The following is a 24590-nucleotide window of genomic DNA, read 5'->3' as shown; positions in this document are numbered from 1 at the left end:
GCCTCTCTTAGGGAAACACTTAACTAGCAGGTTCTAGGCAGACATGGCCACCTGGAAGTACAGGAACAAACAGGGCATCTACAGATATAGGACTGCTTCTCTCTTAGGGAAACACTTAACTAGCAGGTTCTAGGCAGACATGGCCACCTGGAAGTACAGGAACAAACAGGGTATCTACAGATATAGGACTGCCTCTCTCTGGGAAACACTTAACTAGCAGGTTCTAGGCAGACATGGCCACCTGGAAGTACAGGAACAAACAGGGTATCTACAGATATAGGACTGCCTCTCTCTGGGAACACTCAACTCGACTTACAAAATCCCTGCACCCAAACCACCAGTACGTCATCACCCAACACCCTACTCAACAATACACAAGCACGAATATCCTGAATCCTGAATTTGTCCTAGTCAGACATACTTGCAAAAATGCAGGGTAGGTGTTCTCTGTGCAGTGGATCGCTTGTTCTAGGACCTGTCTGAGATTGGGCCAGTCATCGTGGAGGTATCCGAACACTGTCTGTTGTGGCTTGACGAACAGCTCCGAGTCTGCCTTCTTAAGAACGTCAAGAAACAACGTCACAAACTGCAGGCGAACAGTATCACTGTATTTAATGTGGTTTCCCATGATATTCCGGACATAATGGCTGATAACGGTCTGAAGATGCATTCGCTGTCCGCCATGTTCCAGTTCGACCACTCCTGAGTTTCTCATCTCAATGAGCTGGGCCTTGGCTTCTGCTTGGTTTTGGCCAAGGAGTTTCAGAATGTGGTCCACACGGAAAGATCCTTTGAAAATGGAAATATCAAGTATCCTTTGTTTCAGGAAGTCATTAAGGCCTTGGAACTGACGCAAAGCGGCGGAATTTAGAACGTCATGTGACGTATGGATTCTCCGTGATCTGTTCGCCCCTGAGAGAACCTCCTCAAACTCATAAGGAGACAGAGGTATGCCCTGTGCCTTAACCAGTTGATGCGCAGCGTCCATAGCCAAGGGAGGTAGCCCCATACAGTGTTTCTCAATGGCATCTCTGTACGGGTCAATGTCAACGTCGGGAGCGCAGCGTTTCACCAAGGTCACAGTGTCCTGTGAAGAGAGAGGATTGATAGGCACTTGTCTTGCTGGTGGGAAGTTAAATGCTTTCTGTGTTGTTATGATGGCGAAGGCACGGTTTGAAGTCTCCATAAGCTTCTTGACAAGATCCAGAAACTGTATGTCAAGTCCGATTCTGTGAAAGCTTTCACACTTCAGCAACACGAAGAAGTGTGAACACTTTGGATCATCTTTCGCAATCTTCTTGAAGCTGTTGACCAACGACGAGTATGATGTTGCAGTTGACGGTAGTTCTAAGCCAGCACTGAGACGAGCTAGGAAGTCATCAGCCGTCAGCACGTCCATGCAGGACATATGGTAGCACATCAGCTTCCGGTCTTTTGCCGCCATCTCTTGCTGGAGCTCGCGGGAGATCTGAAACAGACACCAGAGCGTGACGCGTGTCACGGTTACCGAACCCGGATATGAACGGAAATGGTTATTTCGTCTACATTTGGTTTTGTTGCAGTACATATCCTGCCAACAAGATGCAGCTCATGTGCAAATGAACGTCATTAATAAGAAAACTGAATATGCATTGCTTATTAATACGAGTCGGCCTTTTGTCTAAGTTGACAAGCAAATAACGATCTATTATTGTTGTATATACATTATATGCAAAATGTACGTAAATAATGAGGCAGTCACTGATTGACAGGGGTTATGAAGATCATAGACGTTTGTCACCTTCTGAAAGTTTTTGATATGGTGCTGACAACGTTTAAACACAATCAGGACGCATCTAAGATTCGAACCAACGATCTTGGGTTTCTTGTACCCCGGAACGATGAAACTATGCATAGAAAGTGCCCTTGCCCTAGACCACTCGACTAAATGTGCGCCTTAAAATGGAATATACGCGTTTAAAGTAAAACTTTGATTGTGGTTCGTGAATGAATTATTAAAGCTACTCTTAAAGCTACAACACTGTTACATGTGATACTCGGGGAATCCTACGGACATTTCGTGACCAGTAGCTAGTACAACTTGACACACGCTGGACAGTCCAACGGACTAATGGACATCCATCGTAGAAACTTTAAAAATACAAAAAGTAGCCCTGAATTTAAAATGAATGAGATTCAAGGCATTTGAAACAAGAAATGAACTTCAACATGTGGTTCGTGGATGAGGCGGTATACAAGTCTAGTCATCGATTCAACTTTGGAGGAATATCACGGCGGTGAGAAGGGTGTGGCGTGGATCTTTCCAGATCGAAAGGGAATAAAATTGATGCATCACATACCTTTTCCGCCAAACAGCTCTTGCCAACCATGGGTGATCCAACTAGTTGAACAGCTCTCACAGAATGCCCCAGCATCATCTTGATTGCTTCCCTTTCGTCGTTTCGACCTACAAAGGGGGCAAGGTCATCGGGGTCGTCGTCATCGAGGTCGTCGTCGAACATGGTTAACTCTGGTCACTGGAAAATAATGTAACTGGAAAACTGACATAGCAGGATCTCAAGAACATTGACGTTACTCAATCTCTGGAACATTGACATTACTCAATCTTTGGAACATTGACGTTACTCAATATCTGGAACATTGACATTACTCAATCTCTGGAACATTGACGTTACTCAATCTCTGGAACATTGACATTATTCAATCTCTGGAACATTGACATTACCCAATCTCTGGAACATTGACATTACTCAATCTCTGGAACATTGACATTACCCAATCTCTGGAACATTGACATTACCCAATCTCTGGAACATTGACATTACTCAATCTCTGGAACATTGACATTATTCAATCTCTGGAACATTGACATTATTCAATCTCTGGAACATTGACGTTACCCAATCTCTCTGGAACATTGACATTACCCAATCTCTGGAACATTGACATTACTCAATCTCTGGAACATTGACATTACCAAATCTCTCTGGAACATTGACGTTACTCAATCTCTGGAACATTGACGTTACCCAATCTCTGGAACATTGACATTACTCAATCTCTGGAACATTGACATTACTCAATCTCTGGAACATTGACATTACCATTACAATCTCTGACGAACATTGACATTACTCAATCTCTGGAACATTGACATTACCCAATCTCTCTGGAACATTGAACATTGACGTTACCAATCTCTGGAACATTGACATTACTCAATCTCTGGAACATTGACATTACTCAATCTCTCTGGAACAATCTGGAACATTGACATTACTCAATCTCTGGAACATTGACATTACTCAATCTCTGGAACATTGACATTACTCAATCTCTGGAACATTGACATTACTCTCTGGAACTTGACGTTACAATCTGAATCTCTGACATTACTCATTGACGTTACTCAATCTCTCTGGAACATTGACATTACTCAATCTCTGGAACATTGACATTACTCAATCTCTGGAACATTGACATTACTCAATCTCTGGAACATTGACATTACTCAATCTCTGGAACATTGACATTATTCAATCTCTGGAACGCTGACATTATTCAATCTCTGGAACATTGACATTATTCGATCTCTGGAATGCTGACATTATTCAATCTCTGGAACATTGACATTACCCAATCTCTGGAACATTGACGTTACCCAATCTCTGGAACATTGACATTATTCAATCTCTGGAACATTGACATTATTCAATTACTGTAACGCTGACATTATTCGATCTCTGGAACATTGACATTATTCAATCTCTGAAACGCTGTCATTATTCAATCTCTCTGAAACATTGACATTACTCAAACTCTGGAACATTGACATTATTCAATCTCTGGAACATTGACATTACAATCTCTGGAACATTGACATTATTCTCAATCTCAATCTCTGGAACATTGTTGACATTATTCAATCTCTGGAACATTGACATTACCCAATCTCTGGAACATTGACATTACCCAATCTCTGGAACATTGACATTACTCAATCTCTGGAACATTGACATTACTCAATCTCTGGAACATTGACATTATTCAATCTCTGGAACATTGACATTATTCAATCTCTGGAACATTGACATTACCCAATCTCTGGAACATTGACATTACTCAATCTCTGGAACATTGACATTACTCAATCTCTGGAACATTGACATTACTCAATCTCTGGAACATTGACATTATTCAATCTCTGGAACATTGACATTATTCAATCTCTGAACATTGACATCAATCTCTGTCTCTGGAACGCTGTCATTATTCAATCTCTGGAAACATTGACATTATTCAATCTCTGGAACATTGACGTTACCCAATCTCTGGAACATTGACATTACATTGAACATTGACATTACCAATCTGGAACATTGACATTACTCAATCTCTGGAACATTGACATTACCAAATCTCTCTGCAACATTGACGTTACCCAATCTCTCTGGAACATTGACGTTACCCAATCTCTGGAACATTGACATTACTCAATCTCTGGAACATTGACATTACCCAATCTCTGGAACATTGACATTACTTCAATCTCTGGAACATTGACGTTACCAATCTCTCATTGACATTGACATTGACCCAATCTCTCTCTGGAACATTGACATTACTCAATCTCTGGAACATTGACACTACTCAATCTCTGGAACATTGACATTACTCAATCTCTGGAACATTGACATTATTCAATCTCTGGAACATTGACATTACCCAATCTCTGGAACATTGACGTTACCCAATCTCTGGAACATTGACATTACTGGAACATTGACATTACTCAATCTCTGGAACATTGACATTATTCAATTTCTGGAACGCTGACATTATTCAATCTCTGGAACATTGACATTACTCAATCTCTGAAACGCTGACATTATTCAATCTCTGGAACATTGACATTATTCAATCTCTGAAACGCTTGACATTATTCAATCTCTGGAACATTGACATTACCCAATCATTACATTGATTCAATCTCTGAACATTGACATTCTTCAATCTCTGGAACATTGACATTACCCAATCTCTGAACGTTGACATTACTCAATCTCTGGAACATTGACATTACTCAATCTCTGGAACATTGACATTACCCAATCTCTGGAACATTGACATTACTCAATCTCTGGAACATTGACATTCTTCAATCTCTGGAACATTGACATTACCCAATCTCTGAACGTAGACATTACTCAATCTCTGGAACATTGACATAACTCAATCTCTGGAACATTGACGTTACCCAATCTCCGGAACATTGACATTACTCAATCTCTGGAACGTAGACATTACTCAATCTCTGGAACATTGACATTACTCAATCTCCGGAACATTGACATTACTCAATCTCTGGAACATTGACATCGAGTACTGGAATATTGACATTACTCAATCTCTGGAATATTGACATTACTCAATCTCTGGAACATTGACATTAACCAATCTCTGGAATATTGACATTACTCAATCTCTGGAATATTGACATTACTCAATCTCTGGAACATTGACATTACACAACCACTGGAACATTGACATTACACAACCACTGGAACATTGACATTATTCAATCTCTGGAACGCTGACATTACTCAATCTCTGGAACGCTGACATTACTCAATCTCTGGATTGTGTAGTGACAGGAGATTGAAGAGAGTTCCAGCTTGGGATGACAGATGTTGTCATGTGTCAAGACATTCCTTAAGTGGCATTTAGAAGCTGGTATGATGAAGTGGAACACTTTTTATGGATAGACAACTTCTTTGTTGCAGTAGTAGTTGCGACTGTTACTGCAACAAAGTCGCAACTACTACTGCAACAAAGAAGTTATCTATCCATAAAAAGTGTTCCACTTCATGTGTCAAGACTATGTACAGATCAGTCGAAAGGTACACAACCAACCAACCAAAACAGATTTTAGGTCAGATATCTTAACGTTTGTTTGAAAAGGCGGTATCTCTAACCTTTCGTTGTGTTTTGCAGCAATATTCCCGCTATAAATGACGGTGTGTAAATACAGAGTGTTCAAGCCTGAACCAGACAATCTTCTGCCTGACATCCAGGCTAGCATCACATTCTGGAATATCAGTGATTATTGCTGGAAACTTGCGAAGATGAGCTGTTTACGTGTGGTACTGACAGAGACGGCGCAAGTCCTGGCGTAACCATTGTTTATGAAACAATCCGTATGCAATTGACTGATGACATGAGCAGTATGTATGTCAATGCTTGTGTGCAACATGAAACTCTGGGGTGGAGTGAAACTTAAAATTCTTTCCTCAAACGTTATCCTGTCTTTTCAAATAGTTCCTGTGTGTTATCTGTGTATACATGTCACCACCTTTGTTGACAATTTGAGTGATTTCCTCATCTGTCGTCACATCAAGTAATGCATAGTTTGATGTGATCCACTCGGAATCAGTCGGTGCACAACAGTGAAACAACCGCGCGGAGTCAGGAGCCGCGTTTGCCGTGACGACACATGATGACAACAGCCGACGTCCAGGGTGCCGCTGTACAAAACGATCTTAGCGCTAAGGTGACCGTAAATCCCATACCTTAACCTACACTTAAGGTAGCCTTAGCGGTAAGGTTGTTTTGTACAACGGGACCCTGGCAGAATAAAACTCGTCAAGACAACGACAGAGAATGTCCAGTGTTGTTAGGCAACAGGGTTCTATTAGTTTGACAATGTTTCAGTTGACAGTTGTGTCACGCCAAGACAACAGCCGAGGAAGTCCAATCAGTCCAAGGCGATGAAGTCAACGTGTGTCACGCCAAGACAACAGCCGAGGATGTCCAATCAGTCCAAGGCGATGAAGTCAACGTGTGTCACGCCAAGACAACAGCCGAGGAGGTCCAATCAGTCCAAGGCGATGAAGTCCACGTGTGTCACGCCAAGACAACAGCCGAGGATGTCCAATCAGTCCAAGGCGATGAAGTCAACGTGTGTCACGCCAAGACAACAGTCGAGGATGTCCAATCAGTCCAAGGCGATGAAGTCCACGTGTGTCACGCCAAGGCAACAGCCGAGGATGTCCAATTAGTCCAAGGCGATGAAGACCACGTGTGCCACGCCAAGACAACAGCCGAGGATGTCCAATTAGTCCAAGGCGATGAAGTCCACGTGTGTCACTTCAAGACAACAGCCGAGGAAGTCCAATCGGTCCAAGGCGATGAAGTCCACGTGTGTCACGCCAAGACAACAGCCGAGGAAGTCCAATCAGTACGAGGCGATGAAGACCACGTGTGTCACTTCAAGGACAACAGCCGAGGAAGTCCAATCGGTCCAAGGCGATGAAGTCCACGTGTGTCACGCCAAGACAACAGCCGAGGAAGTCCAATTGGTCCAAGGTGATGAAGACCACGTGTATCACTTCAAGACAACAGCCGAGGATGTCCAATCAGTCCAAGGTGATGAAGACCACGTGTGTCACTTCAAGACAACAGCCGAGGAAGTCCAATCGGTCCAAGGCGATGAAGTCCACGTGTGTCACGCCAAGACAACAGCCGAGGAAGTCCAGTCAGTCCAAGGTGATGAAGACCACGTGTATCACTTCAAGACAACAGCCGAGGATGTCCAATCAGTCCAAGGTGATGAAGACCACGTGTGTCACTTCAAGACAACAGCCGAGGAAGTCCAATCGGTCCAAGGCGATGAAGTCCACGTGTGTCACGCCAAGACAACAGCCGAGGAAGTCCAATTGGTCCAAGGTGATGAAGACCACGTGTATCACGTCAAGACAACAGCCGAGGAAGTCCAGTCAGTCCAAGGTGATGAAGACCACGTGTGTCACGCCAAGACAACAGCCGAGGATGTCCAATCAGTCCAAGGTGATGAAAACCACGTGTGTCACGCCAAGACAACAGCCGAGGAAGTCCAGTCAGTCCAAGGTGATGAAGACCACGTGTGTCACGCCAAGACAACAGCCGAGGAAGTCCAGTCAGTCCAAGGTGATGAAGACCACGTGTATCACTTCAAGACAACAGCAGAGGATGTCCAATCAGTCCAAGGTGATGAATGACACGTGTATCACTTCAAGACAACAGCCGAGGAAGTCCAGTCAGTCCAAGGTGATGCAGACCACGTGTGTCACGCCAAGACAACAGCCGAGGAAGTCCAGTCAGTCCAAGGTGATGAAGACCACGTGTATCACTTCAAGACAACAGCAGAGGATGTCCAATCAGTCCAAGGTGATGAATGCCACGTGTATCACTTCAAGACAACAGCAGAGGATGTCCAATCAGTCCAAGGTGATGAAGACCACGTGTATCACGTCTAGACAACAGCCAAGGTGAATATTTATTCACTAATTTCACGACATGAGAGTCAGATGCTTTTGAATGAATACAGAAATAGGTATCGTTAATAGGATATTCACTATAACACTGTAATTAGAGAACAAATATGAAATAGTCATGTTCGCCACCAACAATACGTTTTATGACTGCAAAGGTTGAAGTCCCTGATCTAACAAGCCATCTTGAACTTGTCCGAGGCGTCAATGTCCCAAATTAAAAACTGATTAATACACGTCAGCTGACGGGCAAATCTGCTCATCTCAGTCTGATACTGTCCCAACACATCACTGGAGCAGTGGTTATCCTCAGAAAAAGAGGGATTTTACATTTCGACAGAATTAGAAAAAGTGAAAACGTGATACATAAATGTGGCAGGACAAACGGTTATCTGTTAGGGAATACTTAATTCATTACTGCATTGCCATGTCTAGCATATATACACGATGTGTTCCCCATGCCGATCTAGATGAAATATTATTCAGTTTCTGAGTTGAGCTCCGGAAACGAAATCTAGCGGACGGATGGTACAACAGATCAGCTGGTTCCATTCTCACATTCTTCTCCCACACTGTGCAAGCTGAATTAACTCAGGAGAGATACTCCGTTATGAGATGTAGCTCGTAGTTTATTATCAAGGCCAGTATTATCATTAATTTTTCAGTGCAATCTGAAATTCTGAAGAAAAAGTTACAGTGTATATCCACACTCCGGCACAGCGATGACTAACATAACATCACTGCCACAGGCTAATTTGCATATCACGTGACCGGACTTTTCTCTTGTGTTGTAAACAAACGCGCATATTCATAATAAGAAGAGATTGGACTCACGAAAGCTTTTTGGCACTCTCTTCGTATTGTTTTACGTTGTTACATATATATTCTTCCACAACTGCGACAGTAAGGTCTATGACAGTACATATTTAGATATCAAACTGGCTGCATCGTTTGCTCTCCATCAGCTTCCATGACCGTACAACCTATGTAAGCAAAGAATCGCTACGCAAATCCAAATAGTATTACATGTTTTTGGATATTTTCTCAGTGGAACTAAACCATTCTATTAAAGATGTTTAGTTAGATGTGTAGACTCGTCAAAAATAAAAGAGTAAAAGAAATCTGTACATTATATTGAATGGACATTGCAAGATGTGACAATTGTCACATTTTTCTGGCCTGTGGCAGAGATACTATGCTGGCTTGCCGCATGGAACTCTGGGTAGGAGAGTGGTGTATATCGATATCACTTCCGGTTGAATAAAAAGTGAAAGTAGCACCTACTATTGATGGTCTGTACAAACATTGTTGCGTTTCCTTTCAGTTTCTTTTCAACCAAAATGATGTGTTTGAGGAAAACGCAAATAGTATCAAATATTACAGTAAAAGGCTCATTGATCTAGGAAACAGTGATCTCACCGTGTAGGGTTACAGAAGATAGATCCCACCGAAAAGGACGGCTCAAGTTTACAACTGAATCATTTCTAAACTTCCAATGCAGCCCATCAGTAGATAATACGCAGACACTTTAACATGCAGATGTACAGGGTAGATCATACGTCAACAGCATTCACAACTGCACACAACTCGGTCTGTAATGGAGGCCGTTGGAACAGACTACTGCAGCTGAGTCATAGCAAAGGGAGTTAACTGTTGCGTGACGGAGTATGAAGACAATGATGAGAACTAGGATCCTAATCTTTTTTTCAACAAAATAACTCCAGTGTTATTTTTGTAGCAGATAATTTCTATTTCCCCGTCTGAAGCATAATTATTGTGTTTTTAAATCCTAGACACCCTACAGTCACCCATTTGACACAAAAGGAACTGCAATCACATTGCACAAAATATAATTCTTAGGGACTGGTCATATACTTATAGGGGTGGGTTTGCTGGCAGGAACTGTATCACATTTTGCTGTCAAATAGTATTCTTGTTAAATGATTTGGTATATTTTAAAATTTATTTTGACCTCAAGCGGTGCCTCCGTTTCGCTTGATTCTTCTTCTTCATCTTCAGTGGAAGATTGTCTTGCAAGATGTAAAATCGGATCGTATTGATACGGTCTAACATCCATTTCAGAAATGACATCAGGAACACCATTTACTGCTTCAGAATCCACGGACACTGTTAAGTTGTGAGGTAAAATCAAAGAGGCAGCCATCAGCAACAGGCACATATGACGTCATGTCACGTGATACCCCCTCTGTCGGGTGTTTCCGTAAAATGCGGAAATACGAGTACATTTTTTGTGGTTTTATTGCTACTTTACAAACTTTTTGTTCAATTTTAATCACGGAAGGTGACTATTAGATTATCCTTTACAATATATTAAAGTTTTGTTTTCGTTCGGATTCTCCTTTAAACTAGACGAGCGGGATACAGCCCCCTGTTCTTACCTCCACATGTTGTTGTGATACACGCCTGGGGGCTGGGGGCACTGCGTGGTGGCGGGTCAGTGTGACATTTCCAAGTGAAAACGGAAAACCCATCGAAGAATCACCCAGGATCTCATCAATGGGAACTCGCCAGGATTTCACCCAGGGTCTCACCCTTCAGGAACTCACCCAGGAGGTGGTTACCCAGGATCTCATCCATCGGGGGTTCACCAGGGACTCACCCAGGGACTGATCCGGGGACTCACACGGGGACCGCCCAGCAGTATTTCAGGAGCACGTGAGCCTCGGATGATGAAAGCTAAAATGGCAACCAACTTCACGTAACACTTTGAGAACTATTCCGCCGGGAGAGTCGGCAGGTGGCAGCCTATCAAGGGTCCCCAGAGACGACAAACCTGTTCCCCATACACATACCGTCAGGTTTACGTCCGTTCTTGTGTGATTTTATACTTGTGAGCATTAGACGATGCCCATGTAACCAGGTCACTGTATGAAAATCACACTCCGCCACTTGTACTCTGGACAAAAACACAGGGAACGTGGATGTACCAGGATCTCCTGTTGCAGAATCCAAATCACGGTGACCCTCTCTGTGAGAAGATCGTGTGTCACTGCTGCACTCCAGCTGGGAGAAGACAACGTGACACCATGGCTCTCACTAGTGACACACACTGACATTGACTGTTTTATAACACACATTGACATTGACTGTTTCATAACACACTCTGACATTGACTGTTTTATAACACACACTGACATTGACTGTTTCATAACACACTCTGACATTGATTGTTTTATAACACACACTGACATTGACTGTTTTATAACACACACTGACAATGATTGTTTTATAACACACACTGACATTGACTGTTTTATAACACACACTGACATAGATTGTTATATTACACACACTGACATTGACTGTTTTATAACACACACTGACATTGACTGTTTTATAGCACACACTGACATTGATTGTTTTATAACACACACTGACATTGACTGTTTTGTAGCACACACTGACAGACATTGACTGTTTTATGACACACACTGACATTGACTGTTTTGTAGCACACACTGACATTGATTGTTTTATAACACACACTGACATTGATTGTTTTATGACACTCACTGACATTGGCTGTTTTATAGCTCACACTGACATTGATTGTTTTATAACACGTTATCTGACATCGATTGTTTTATAACACGCACTGACATTGACTGTTTTATAACACACACTGACATTGATTGTTTTATAACACACACTGACATTGACTGTTTTATAACACACACTGACATTGATTGTTTTATAACACACACTGACATTGATTTTTTATAACATTGATTGTTTTATAACACACACTGACATTGATTGTTTTATGACACTCACTGACATTGACTGTTTTATGACACACACTGACATTGATTGTTTTATAACACACACTGACATTGACTGTTTTATAACACACACTGACATAGATTGTTATATTACACACACTGACAATGACTGTTTTATAACACACACTGACATTGACTGTTTTATAACACACACTGACATAGATTGTTATATTACACACACTCTGACATTGACTGTTTTATAACACACACTGACATTGACTGTTTTATAGTTCACACTGACATTGATTGTTTTATAACACGCTCTGACATCGATTGTTTTATAACACGCACTGACATTCACTGTTTTATAACACACACTGACATTGATTGTTTTATAACACACTGACATTGATTGTTTTATAACACACTGACATTGATTGTTTTATAACACACACTGACATTGATTGTTTTATAACACACACTGACATTGACTGTTTTATGACACACACTGACATTGACTGTTTTATAACACACACTGACATTGATTGTTATATTACACACACTGACATTGATTGTTTTATAACACACACTGACATTGATTGTTTTATAACACACACTGACATTAATGTTTTATATCACACACTGACATTGATTGTTTTATAACACACACTGACATTGACTGTTTTATAACACACACTGACATTGATTGTTTTATAACACGCACTGACATTGATTGTTTTATAACACTCACTGACATTGGCTGTTTTATAGCTCACACTGACATTGATTGTTTTATAACACGTTATCTGACATCGATTGTTTTATAACACGCACTGACATTGACTGTTTTATCACACACACTGACATTGATTGTTTTATAACACACACTGACATTGATTGTTTTATAACACACACTGACATTGATTGTTTTATAACACTCACTGACATTGATTGTTTTATAACACACTGACATTGATTGTTTTATAACACACTGACATTGATTGTTTTATAACACACACTGACATTGATTGTTTTATAACACACACTGACATTGACTGTTTTATGACACACACTGACATTGACTGTTTTATAACACACACTGACATTGATTGTTATATTACACACACTGACATTGATTGTTTTATAACACACACTGACATTGATTGTTTTATAACACACACTGACATTAATTGTTTTATGGCACACACTGACATTGACTGTTTTATAACACACACTGACATTGACTGTTTTATAACACACACTGACATTGATTGTTTTATAACACACACTGACGTTGACTGTTTTATAGCACACACTGACATTGATTGTTTTATAACACACACTGACATTGATTGTTTTATAACACTCACTGACATTGGCTGTTTTATAGCTCACACTGACATTGATTGTTTTATAACACGTTATCTGACATCGATTGTTTTATAACACGCACTGACATTGACTGTTTTATAGCACACACTGACATTGATTGTTTTATAACACACACTGACATTGATTGTTTTATAACACTCACTGACATTGGCTGTTTTATAGCTCACACTGACATTGATTGTTTTATAACACGTTATCTGACATCGATTGTTTTATAACACGCACTGACATTGACTGTTTTATCACACACACTGACATTGATTGTTTTATAACACACACTGACATTGATTGTTTTATAACACACACTGACATTGATTGTTTTATAACACTCACTGACATTGATTGTTTTATAACACACACTGACATTGATTGTTTTATAACACACACTGACATTGACTGTTTTATAACACACACTGACATTGATTGTTTTATAACACTCACTGACATTGACTGTTTTATAACACACACTGACATTGATTGTTTTATAACACACACTGACATTGACTGTGTTAGACATGGCGAGACTGTAGGCATAACGAGACTATAGACACGGTGAGGCTGTAGGCATAACGAGACTATAGACACGGTGATGATGTAGTCATAACGAGACTATAAACACGGTGATGCTGTAGGCATAACGAGACTATAGACACGATGAGGCTGTAGGCATAGCGAGACTATAGACACGGTGATGATGTAGGCATAACGAGACTATAGACACGGTGAGGCTGTAGGCATAGCGAGACTATAAACACGGTGATGCTGTAGGCATAACGAGACTATAGACACGGTGAGGCGGTAGGCATAACGACACTATAAACACGGTGATGCTCTAGGCATAACGAGACTATAAACACGGTTATGCTGTAGGCATAACGAGACTATATAAACACGGTGTTGCTGTAGGCATAACGGGACTATAGACACGGTGAGGATGTAGGCATAGCGAGACTATAGACACGGTGAGGCTGTAGGCATAACGAGACTATAGAGACGGTGAGACTGTAGGCATAACGAAACTATAGACACGGTGAGACTGTAGGCATAGCGAGACTATAAACACGGTGAGGCTGTAGGGATAACGAGACTATAGTCACGGTGAGGCTGTAGGCATAGCGAGACTATAAACACGGTGATGATGTAGGCAAAATGAGACTAAAAACACGGTGAGGCTGTAGGCATAACGAGACTATAGACACGGTGATGATGTAGGCATAACGAGACTATAGACACGGTGAGGCTGTAGGCATAGCGAGACTATAAACACGGTGATGATGTAGGCAAAATGAGACTATAGAGACGGTGAGACTGTAGGCATAACGAAACTATAGACACGGTGAGACTGTAGGCATAGCGAGACTATAAACACGGTGAGGCTGTAGGGATAACGAGACTATAGTCACGGTGAGGCTGTAGGCATAGCGAGACTATAAACACGGTGATGATGTAGGCAAAATGAGACTAAAAACACGGTGAGGCTGTAGGCATAGCGAGACTATAGACACGGTGATGATGTAGGCATAACGAGACTATAGACACGGTGAGGCTGTAGGCATAGTGAGACTATAAACACGGTGATGCTGTAGGCATAACGAGACTATAAACACGGTGATGCTGTAGGCATAACGAGACTATAGACACGGTGAGGCGGTAGGCATAACGACACTATAAACACGGTGATGCTCTAGGCATAACGAGACTATAAACACGGTTATGCTGTAGGCATAACGAGACTATAAACACGGTGTTGCTGTAGGCATAACGGGACTATAGACACGGTGAGGATGTAGGCATAGCGAGACTATAGACACGGTGAGGCTGTAGGAATAACGAGACTATAGAGACGGTGAGACTGTAGGCATAACGAAACTATAGACACGGTGAGACTGTAGGCATAGCGAGACTATAAACACGGTGAGGCTGTAGGGATAACGAGACTATAGTCACGGTGAGGCTGTAGGCATAGCGAGACTATAAACACGGTGATGATGTAGGCAAAATGAGACTAAAAACACGGTGAGGCTGTAGGCATAACGAGACTATAGACACGGTGATGATGTAGGCATAACGAGACTATAGACACGGTGAGGCTGTAGGCATAGCGAGACTATAAACACGGTGTTGCTGTAGGCATAACGAGACTATAGAGACGGTGAGACTGTAGGCATAACGAAACTATAGACACGGTGAGACTGTAGGCATAGCGAGACTATAAACACGGTGAGGCTGTAGGGATAACGAGACTATAGTCACGGTGAGGCTGTAGGCATAGCGAGACTATAAACACGGTGATGATGTAGGCAAATGGAGACTAAAACACGGTGAGGCTGTAGGCATAGCGAGACTATAGACACGGTGATGATGTAGGCATAACGAGACTATAGACACGGTGAGGCTGTAGGCATAGCGAGACTATAAACACGGTGATGCTGTAGGCATAACGAGACTATAGACACGGTGAGGCGGTAGGCATAACGACACTATAAACACGGTGATGCTCTAGGCATAACGAGACTATAAACACGGTTATGCTGTAGGCATAACGAGACTATAAACACGGTGTTGCTGTAGGCATAACGGGACTATAGACACGGTGAGGATGTAGGCATAGCGAGACTATAGACACGGTGAGGCTGTAGGAATAACGAGACTATAGAGACGGTGAGACTGTAGGCATAACGAAACTATAGACACGGTGAGACTGTAGGCATAGCGAGACTATAAACACGGTGAGGCTGTAGGGATAACGAGACTATAGTCACGGTGAGGCTGTAGGCATAGCGAGACTATAAACACGGTGATGATGTAGGCAAAATGAGACTAAAAACACGGTGAGGCTGTAGGCATAACGAGACTATAGACACGGTGAGACTGTAGGCATAACGAGACTATAGACACGGTGAGGCTGTAGGCATAACGAGACTATAGACACGGTGAGGCGGTAGGCATAACGACACTATAAACACGGTGAGGCGGTAGGCATAACGACACTATAAACACGGTGAGGCTCTAGGCATAACGAGGCTATAAACACGGTTATGCTGTAGGCATAACGAAACTATAAACACGGTTATGCTGTAGGCATAACGGGACTATAGACACGGTGAGGATGTAGGCATAGCGAGACTATAGACACGGTGAGGCTGTAGGCATAACGAGACTATAGAGACGGTGAGACTGTAGGCATAACGAAACTATAGACACGGTGAGACTGTAGGCATAACGAGACTATAGACACGGTGAGGCTGTAGGCATAGCGAGACTATAGACACGGTGAGACTGTAGGCATAACGAGACTATAGACACGGTGATGATGTAGGCATAACGAGACTATAGACACGATGAGGCTGTAGGCATAACGAGACTATAAACACGGTGAAGCTGTAGGGATAACGAGACTATAGACACGGTGAGGCTGAAGGCATAGCGAGACTATAGACACGGTGATGATGTAGGCATAACGAGACTATAGACACGGTGAGACTGTAGGCATAACGAGACTATAAACACGGTGATGCTCTAGGCATAACGAGACTATAAACACGGTGATGCTGTAGGCATAACGAGACTATAAACACGGTGAGGCTGTAGGGATAACGAGACTATAGACACGGTGAGGCTGTAGGCATAGCGAGACTATAGACACGGTGATGATGTAGGCAAAACGAGACTATAAACACGGTGAGGCTGTACGCATAGCGAGACTATAGACACGGTGAGACTGTAGGCATAACGAGACTATAGACACGGTGAGACTGTAGGCATAACGAGTCTATAGACACGGTGACACTGTAAGACTGTAGGCAAACGCAAATCTCAGATGTAGACGTTTACCACTCAGGAACACCCATGAGCACAGGTAAGGTGCTGCATGCCAAGAAACAAACCTGAGAAAAAAAACTTGGGATTCGAACCTACGATTAAAGGTTTCTGGGGTCCCCTGTAGGCAAGTCTGTACAGTAAATTGCGGCGCGGCGCATCTCTGTGCAGAGCTTTTATCATACTACAGTGGAGGTACGCTTGTTGACAGAACGGGCAATGTCAAACAAGACATCTGTGTTCCCTGCACATTTCTGCATTATTTGACTCAATTTTAGACTACAGTTTGTTTACACAAGTTGCGTTCAGTTGTATATTCACAGCTATCTAAATATGTTCACTATTCTGATTAATGAAGTTGTGAGTCATTTGAAGCGGATCTGTTAGGAGAGGAGACGTTCGGCTGCAGGTTTTGACAAAACAAGAGACACTCCCTGATGTGCTACTATAACCTGTCAGTGAAATCCGACTTCCGTAACCATGGTCACGTTGAAGTTAATGACGTGTTAGGTACATACTTTCTGGTTAGACACAATTCCATGTCATATCAAATTCGCACTGTGTGGGTGTACATCTAGTCTGTCGTACAGACCCTGAAGTAAATATATCCAAGAAAGCCCACACAAGTCTAGAAAATGTGGCAAGTCTAGATTTCCTCAGCTTCATGAAAATGAAGAAAGTCTCAGGGCTCCTTTTCGTTATATTATATTTTTTTTTACTATGAACTTTTTTCAGTAAAATATGTTTATTTCAGAGACTAGTTGTTGGTCTAGGTGTACACCGATCGCCTGAAAATATTCCAAAAAAGGGTTGCCGACATCTTGAGACTTACGTAATTGACAGTGTGGATAATAGTAAAACATATTTTCATACTTTTCATGCCTAACTGCGATCCTGTATGAACCTATCGTACATCCCATATGCTCGGTTATAAGTGAGCGAGTTTAGTTTTACGCCGCTTTTAGCAATACTCCAGCAATATCACGGCGGGGGACACCAGAAATGGGTTTCACGCATTGTACCCATGTGGGGAATCGAACCCGGGTGTTCGGCGTGACGAGCAAACGCTTTAACCCCAAGCTACTCCTCCCTCTCGGTTATAAAGAAAAGAAATCCTGGCTCCATCTAATAAATAAATCTCATTAAACTAATAATTATTATATACTGAGGTACATAAGAAAGTACACACCTGGTGTTTTGGGACTATTTCCATTAAAACCATAAATATTTCGCTAGCAATGTTGTAAATGGGTACAATATCTGGTGTTTTGGAAACACTTGCACAATGTTTGTGACAAGGCAGAATCAAAACCCATTTTAAAATATTAATGTTGTTTTAAAGAAACCATTTTACCAAAGAATCAGGTGAATGTGTACTTTTTTCTGAACGTCAGTTTACCTAGTATTACTTTATTGTGTGAGTTGAAGAGAGTAAGCAAGTAATGCAACACATTTGAATTCATAAACATTACTCTGTTGAACTGAAATGATTCATGGATAGCGATATAGTTTAGGATAGTTTAAAAACAGTCTATCACCACGCTCAGGTCACAGAAAATTGTATACTATGGTAATTTTTGTTACCCTGCCTTGTGCCCGGCATTGAGCGGATAGAACGAAGACTGGTCGCTTCACACACATATTAATCATAAATTCGACGTTACACCCACTTCACCTCACCTCACCTCGCTACAAGATTATATCGGGCCGTGGGGTAGCCTAGTGGTTTAGGAGTTCGCTCGTCACACCGAAGACCCAGGTTCGATTCCCCACATGGGTACAATTTGTGAAGCCCATTTCTGGTGTCCCCCGACGTGATATTGCTGGAATATTGCTAAAAGAGGCGTAAAACTAAACTCACTCACCCAAGTGCACACATTTCGCAGAATTTATTTCACTGATGTCTAAGGGTTCACTATTTAGACAGCTACTTTTCAACAACGAGGATGTCACAGTCAAGAAGTTATGACCTACTAGACATGTTTATATCCTGCGTGGCAACCCGGGAATCTACTCCCCCCAGACAGTTACATAGTAACAAGCGCCAACATGAGCGGCAGAGTGGGCCACCTGTAAATATACCCGCGGGGCACAAACAAGGTGGCGTATTTCGTAATCCGAGTCTCACCCGTGATGAGACTATCGAACCAGTCCACGCCGAGTTCCCTCCTCCATATTTCCTAAGAGTTGTGGCGACAATACATGTCTACCGCTATAAAACGTGTACCGTTATACAGAGCTTACGGCCGCTGGATTCTTCAGGTGTTATTGAACGGAGCGTTATAACGAGGCGTCGGCATGGCGGGCTTGTCTGTGGAACGGTACAACAATCCCGTGTACGACCCCATTTATGGAGTAGATCGTGAGCAGGGAATATTCCAGCGACCCTCGGTGTCATCTGTTGGGAGAACCTTGTCAAGGTGAGATCCTGAGTTGCAGGTCACTATGACCTGTTGCACCTGAGGTTTATATTCATAAGTCCCACATATATGTATATATGTTTACCTCTGGACGTGATACAGGTGTAATACAAGTGACCTTCCCCTTGGTGTTAGTTGATTACCTGGATGTTAGATCATGCGGGCTATAAATTATTTCCATGTCCATATATACAAGGGTCTTTTCTTTTAATGCATGGTGTGATGTCTACAGCGGGGTACAAGTGGAGATACAATGGAATACCTTTAACACCTAGTTTCTTTAAAACCGATCTAGATAACCATAAGTAGCCTGGTATTTGTACTGCCCGAATTAGATTGAAGAAACGTAAAGACAGAACACCTAACTGTCGTAATCATAATAGTACACTCGTAATTATATATCAGTAGAGATATGTAAGACAACGAAATAAGGATTTATGGAATATGTCTCTTTCATGCATCGAGGAAGGGCGGGGCCACAGAAAGCTTAATACGTTTCAACACGAAGCTGACGATAGATATGTCTAGTTTAAGAGGGATAATGGTATAAATTTGAAATAGTCAACGGTGATGTCAAATAATAATAATAAAATAACTATTTCACTAGTTACATTGTCAAAAATGTCCATTCTAGTTGCGACGTAAATAAGTATTAAAACCAAACGGTCTTTGTGTTTTAGGAAAGAAGGTGGTATCGGATAGGCGTCTATTTATGAATAATGTCAGTATTGGCCTGGGCTGGTCTAACTGAACACAGTGGGTCATCAGCCCTGGACACAAGCATGTCCTGATGACAGCAGGGTTCAGGTGTAATAAGGCGCACATTCACTCATGTACATTATACATGACCTGACAGTCTGTTCACTGAGATCAATACTTGACCTCCCTATAATCTATAGCAGAAGTCGGGCGTTTCAACAACAGGTGCTTCCATGTGGCAGTCAATTGTTGATACACCATCATCATCATCATCATCATCTTCATCATCATCATCATCATCACCATCGTCATCATCATTATTTAAGAACAGTTTTATTATTATTATTATTATTATTGCTGTTGGGAAACTTGAGATGGCAGATACATGGTCAATGTATTTTACTGGTCCGTCTGAAAAAAACCTAATCCACACCTGAAATTTAACCTATATCATCCACACCAGTCTTTCTTTTATCCCATCGTCTCACAACAGATCATCAGCCAGAAATATGAAACCCGACAAGCTCGGATCAATGCGTGGATACACGAACATCCACGCCCTATGGAAGCCAGGAGTCGTTATCACACCGACCATCGCTGTACGCAGAACAACACGACCTGTCATAGAAACAGCCACACGTGTTGCCGAGCTGCCTTCAGATATTGCGACATGTTACAGTACTCAAAGGCAACCTGTAGCTAAAAATACTTTACAATTCTTTAAAGGAGGAGAGCACTCGACAGCATGCGTCTCATGTCATATTACCTTACAATCTCTTGAAGGGGGTCTTCGCTCGACAGAATGAGTCTTAGGTCAAGATTCTTAAAGGGGGAGTACACTCGACAGAATGAGTTTTAGGTCAAGATACTTTACAATTCCTTAAAGGGGGTGTACTTTGTACAACATGCGTCTCATGTCATATTACCTTACAATCACTTAAAGGGGATCTTCGCTCGACAGAATGAGTTTTAGGTCATGATACTTAGTTTACAATTCTTAAAGGGGGACTACGCTTGACAGTATGAGTCTCATGTCATCTACTTCACGGAGGGGTGAAGGGGTAGGTCAGGACAACAAGGCCGAGCCACATGCACGTTTAGTCATGGTCGTCGTCCTCCACGCCCACCATGCAGCAGATACGTTTTGTCAAATCCATAGATCTCTCATTTGTCATGTACAGCTTATACTCACGATATCGATTGGAATACCTTGCATGTACCGGTGCGTGGTAAATAACCCGATTTGTACGAGGTAGCATTCTCACAGGCTACATGCATGCAACTTGTGCTTAGGTGGATTTTCAGATTATTTTGTTTCTTCTATTTTTGTTTGTTCTTGTTATTTTGTTTGGTTTGTTTTTTTGTGTGTTTTTTTGTTTTATTTGGTTTTTTTCTTCTGGTTTTGTTGGAAAATGCGATATCTACAGAATATATTTCATGCTTGCAATATTTTCTTTTTTTCCTTTTTTTTCTTTTTCATTTTATTGGAGATTAACTACCATTATCATTATAATTATCATCTAGTATATTTTAGCTTACCTTAAAAAATGCAGTTATAGGTATCCTGGATTTACACGTTGTCCATGGTCGGACTCAATTGGTTTACACTTTCTTCTGTCTTGATTCAGCTGATGGATGTTTGGTACTTTAAGGTAGTCCATAGCCAGCCTTTCAAGGCCTCACAAGTGAAATTTCAATATGGCCCCCGGGTTGCCATCTTGCAAAAAAGACAGGAATATTGAAAAAGCGTCATAGTTTTGAAACTTTGTGCGTGAGATGGTCAGGGCTGGAGTAAACACACCATAACCTTCACCATGGTGAGATGGCCACCTAAAGAAACAAGTTAAAAAACAAATGTTGAAGACGCCATACTACCGAGGCTGGTTATCAGTGGAAACCATACCCCTTACAGAAAGACCCACACGCTTGGCCCACAAGACTGAATGAGACATATACATGTGTTGTTCCATTAATGTCTCGGTCCCGGATCAGACCTAACTCATGTCACAGTGGCCTTGATTCTCCCGACAGCCTGTCTACATCCGTGTTCTGGAAATTCGGGAAATATCTTCAGGTTTCCAAGAATATGTCCCTCTCTTGTGAACATTTTTGGTATGGTGATGTGGTTACATACAGAGCTCTTATATGTTGTATAATGCGAGTTGTACAGCGGGTGTTTATTTTGACCACACTGACCAGTTAAATGTTAAAAAGAAACATTAAAAAATTACTTCCTAAGAGCGGGAGGCACCTGTCCAGCATTGCTTGCTGTGTGTACTACAGTTCACAAAGAAAACATTTCAGAAAATAACATTGCCTTCATCCCAGATATTCAAATTTTCTTTGAAGTGGTTAATGTGAAATAAACATGCATGATCCTGCACAGACCCGGACATGGATCTGTTCGCAGACGAGTCACGCATCTCCATCATAACATTAATGATAGCACGTTGGTGCTGTACGAGCACCGTCAGTTTTATCACCAGAGGCTGGTAACCATTCACAAATGTACTATAACCAGAGACCACTGTCAGTTGTAGTATAACTAGAGACCACTGTCAGTTGTAGTATAACTAGAGACCACTGTCAATTGTAGTATAACCACAGACCACTGTCAGCTGTAGTATAACCATAGACCACTGTCAGCTGTAGTATAACTAGAGACCACTGTCAGCTGTAGTATAACTAGAGACCACTGTCAGCTTGTAGTATAACTAGAGACCACTGTCAGTTGTAGTATAACCTAGAGACCACTGTCAGTTGTAGTATAACTAGAGACCACTGTCAGTTGTAGTATAACTAGAGACCACTGTCAGTTGTAGTATAACTAGAGACCACTGTCAGTTGTAGTATAACTAGAGACCACTGTCAGTTGTCGTATAACTAGAGACCACTGTCAGCTGTAGTATAACTAGAGACCACTGTCAGTTGTAGTATAACTAGAGACCACTGTCAGTTGTAGTATAACTAGAGACCACTGTCAGTTGTAGTATAACTAGAGACCACTGTCAGCTGTAGTATAACCATAGACCACTGTCAGTTGTAGTATAACCAGAGACCACTGTCAGTTGTGAGTATAACTATACCACCAGAGAGACCACTGTCAGTTGTAGTATATAACCTGTCAGCTGTAGAGACCACTGTCAGTTGTAGTATACCTAGAGACCACTGTCAGTTGTAGTATAACCACAGACCACTGTCAGCTGTAGTATAACCATAGACCACTGTCAGCTGTAGTATAACTAGAGACCACTGTCAGCTGTAGTATAACTAGAGACCACTGTCAGTTGTAGTATAACCATAGACAACTGTCAGCTATAGTATAACTAGAGACCACTGTCAGTTGTAGTATAACTAGAGACCACTGTCAGTTGTAGTATAACCAGAGACCACTGTCAGCTGTAGTATAACCATAGACCACTGTCAATTGTAGTATAACTAGAGACCACTGTCAATTGTAGTATAACTAGAGACCACTGTCAGCTGTAGTATAACTAGAGACCACTGTCAGCTGTAGTATAACTAGAGACCACTGTCAGCTGTAGTATAACTAGAGACCACTGTCAACTGTAGTATAACCAGAGACCAATGTCAACTGTAGTATAAGCATGTTTATGTGACATGTGACTGCTGTGGTGGATTTGATCGAGATGCGTTGCTCAATTGTTTCCACAAGGAAATAATCAACCGAGCCGTTTCAAACTGACACCATTTCCGTCACTGGTTTGAGATGGGATATTAACAGTGGGACAAGCTTGTTGGCTGGTGTTTCCGTGCTAGTCAATGAATTAATGCACCAAGTATTACCATATATAACCCCAAACACGAGCCGGAGGATACGATGTGACCTCAGTTCAAACTGAGTCAAAACTACGTTTATGTAGCGTACGTGTACTTGCTGAGGTTAGGTTTTCATCTGCAACGTTCTAAGTTCCTGTAAATAATAATTCGTTTCCTTCTCAAATACTGCACCATGCGTTTAGACAACGAGGTGTGTAGACTGGCTCAGATAACCTGTTCCCGATAATCGTCTCATTTGTGAAAACTGATGCAACTGTAATCATTGACCCATGTGTGTCTATACTCTGTTCAGTAATTACTGACTTGACAACCGTGTTAGGATCCATGGCTAAAAAGCCCTATAACAGTAGAATAAAGACGATGTTATCTATTATCATTTTTCTACTCTCAAATTCATGCAGCTTCGA

General features: G+C 41.7%; 2 protein-coding genes across 7 annotated transcripts in view; one reads left to right on the top strand and one right to left on the bottom strand.

The window, feature by feature from the left end:
• Positions 1 to 24590, bottom strand: part of LOC124258382 — a 37205-nt gene that overhangs the window by 9965 nt on the left and 2650 nt on the right. For 5 of the 6 annotated variants that reach the window (XR_006893582.1, XR_006893581.1, XR_006893584.1 and 2 more), the window contains exons 2-3: positions 2340 to 2516; positions 422 to 1468 (exon numbers count right to left, since the gene is read on the bottom strand). Coding sequence is in view for 2 of the 6 variants with exons in the window: in XM_046692476.1 (XP_046548432.1) it covers positions 422 to 1468; positions 2340 to 2501 (1209 nt within the window). In the remaining 4 variants the exon portion in view is untranslated. Of the gene's footprint in view, positions 1 to 421; positions 1469 to 2339; positions 2517 to 9728; positions 9803 to 24590 lie in introns of those variants that run through there. The other variant, XM_046692475.1, reaches the window with a different exon arrangement.
• LOC124258391 (yes-associated protein homolog 1-like) overlaps positions 19293 to 24590 on the top strand; it is a 44873-nt gene continuing 39575 nt past the window's right edge. Inside the window, exon 1 of the mRNA XM_046692490.1 lies at positions 19293 to 19683. Coding sequence (XP_046548446.1) covers positions 19562 to 19683 — 122 coding nt within the window. The 5' untranslated portion in view covers positions 19293 to 19561. The remainder of the gene's footprint in view (positions 19684 to 24590) is intronic.

This window comes from Haliotis rubra, unplaced genomic scaffold, assembly GCF_003918875.1.
Source record: "Haliotis rubra isolate DU_JTF1 unplaced genomic scaffold, ASM391887v1 Scf690, whole genome shotgun sequence".
Taxonomy (NCBI): domain Eukaryota; kingdom Metazoa; phylum Mollusca; class Gastropoda; order Lepetellida; family Haliotidae; genus Haliotis; species Haliotis rubra.
The sequence above is the reverse complement of the archived record's forward strand: the minus strand, read 5'-3'. Positions and strand labels throughout refer to the sequence as shown.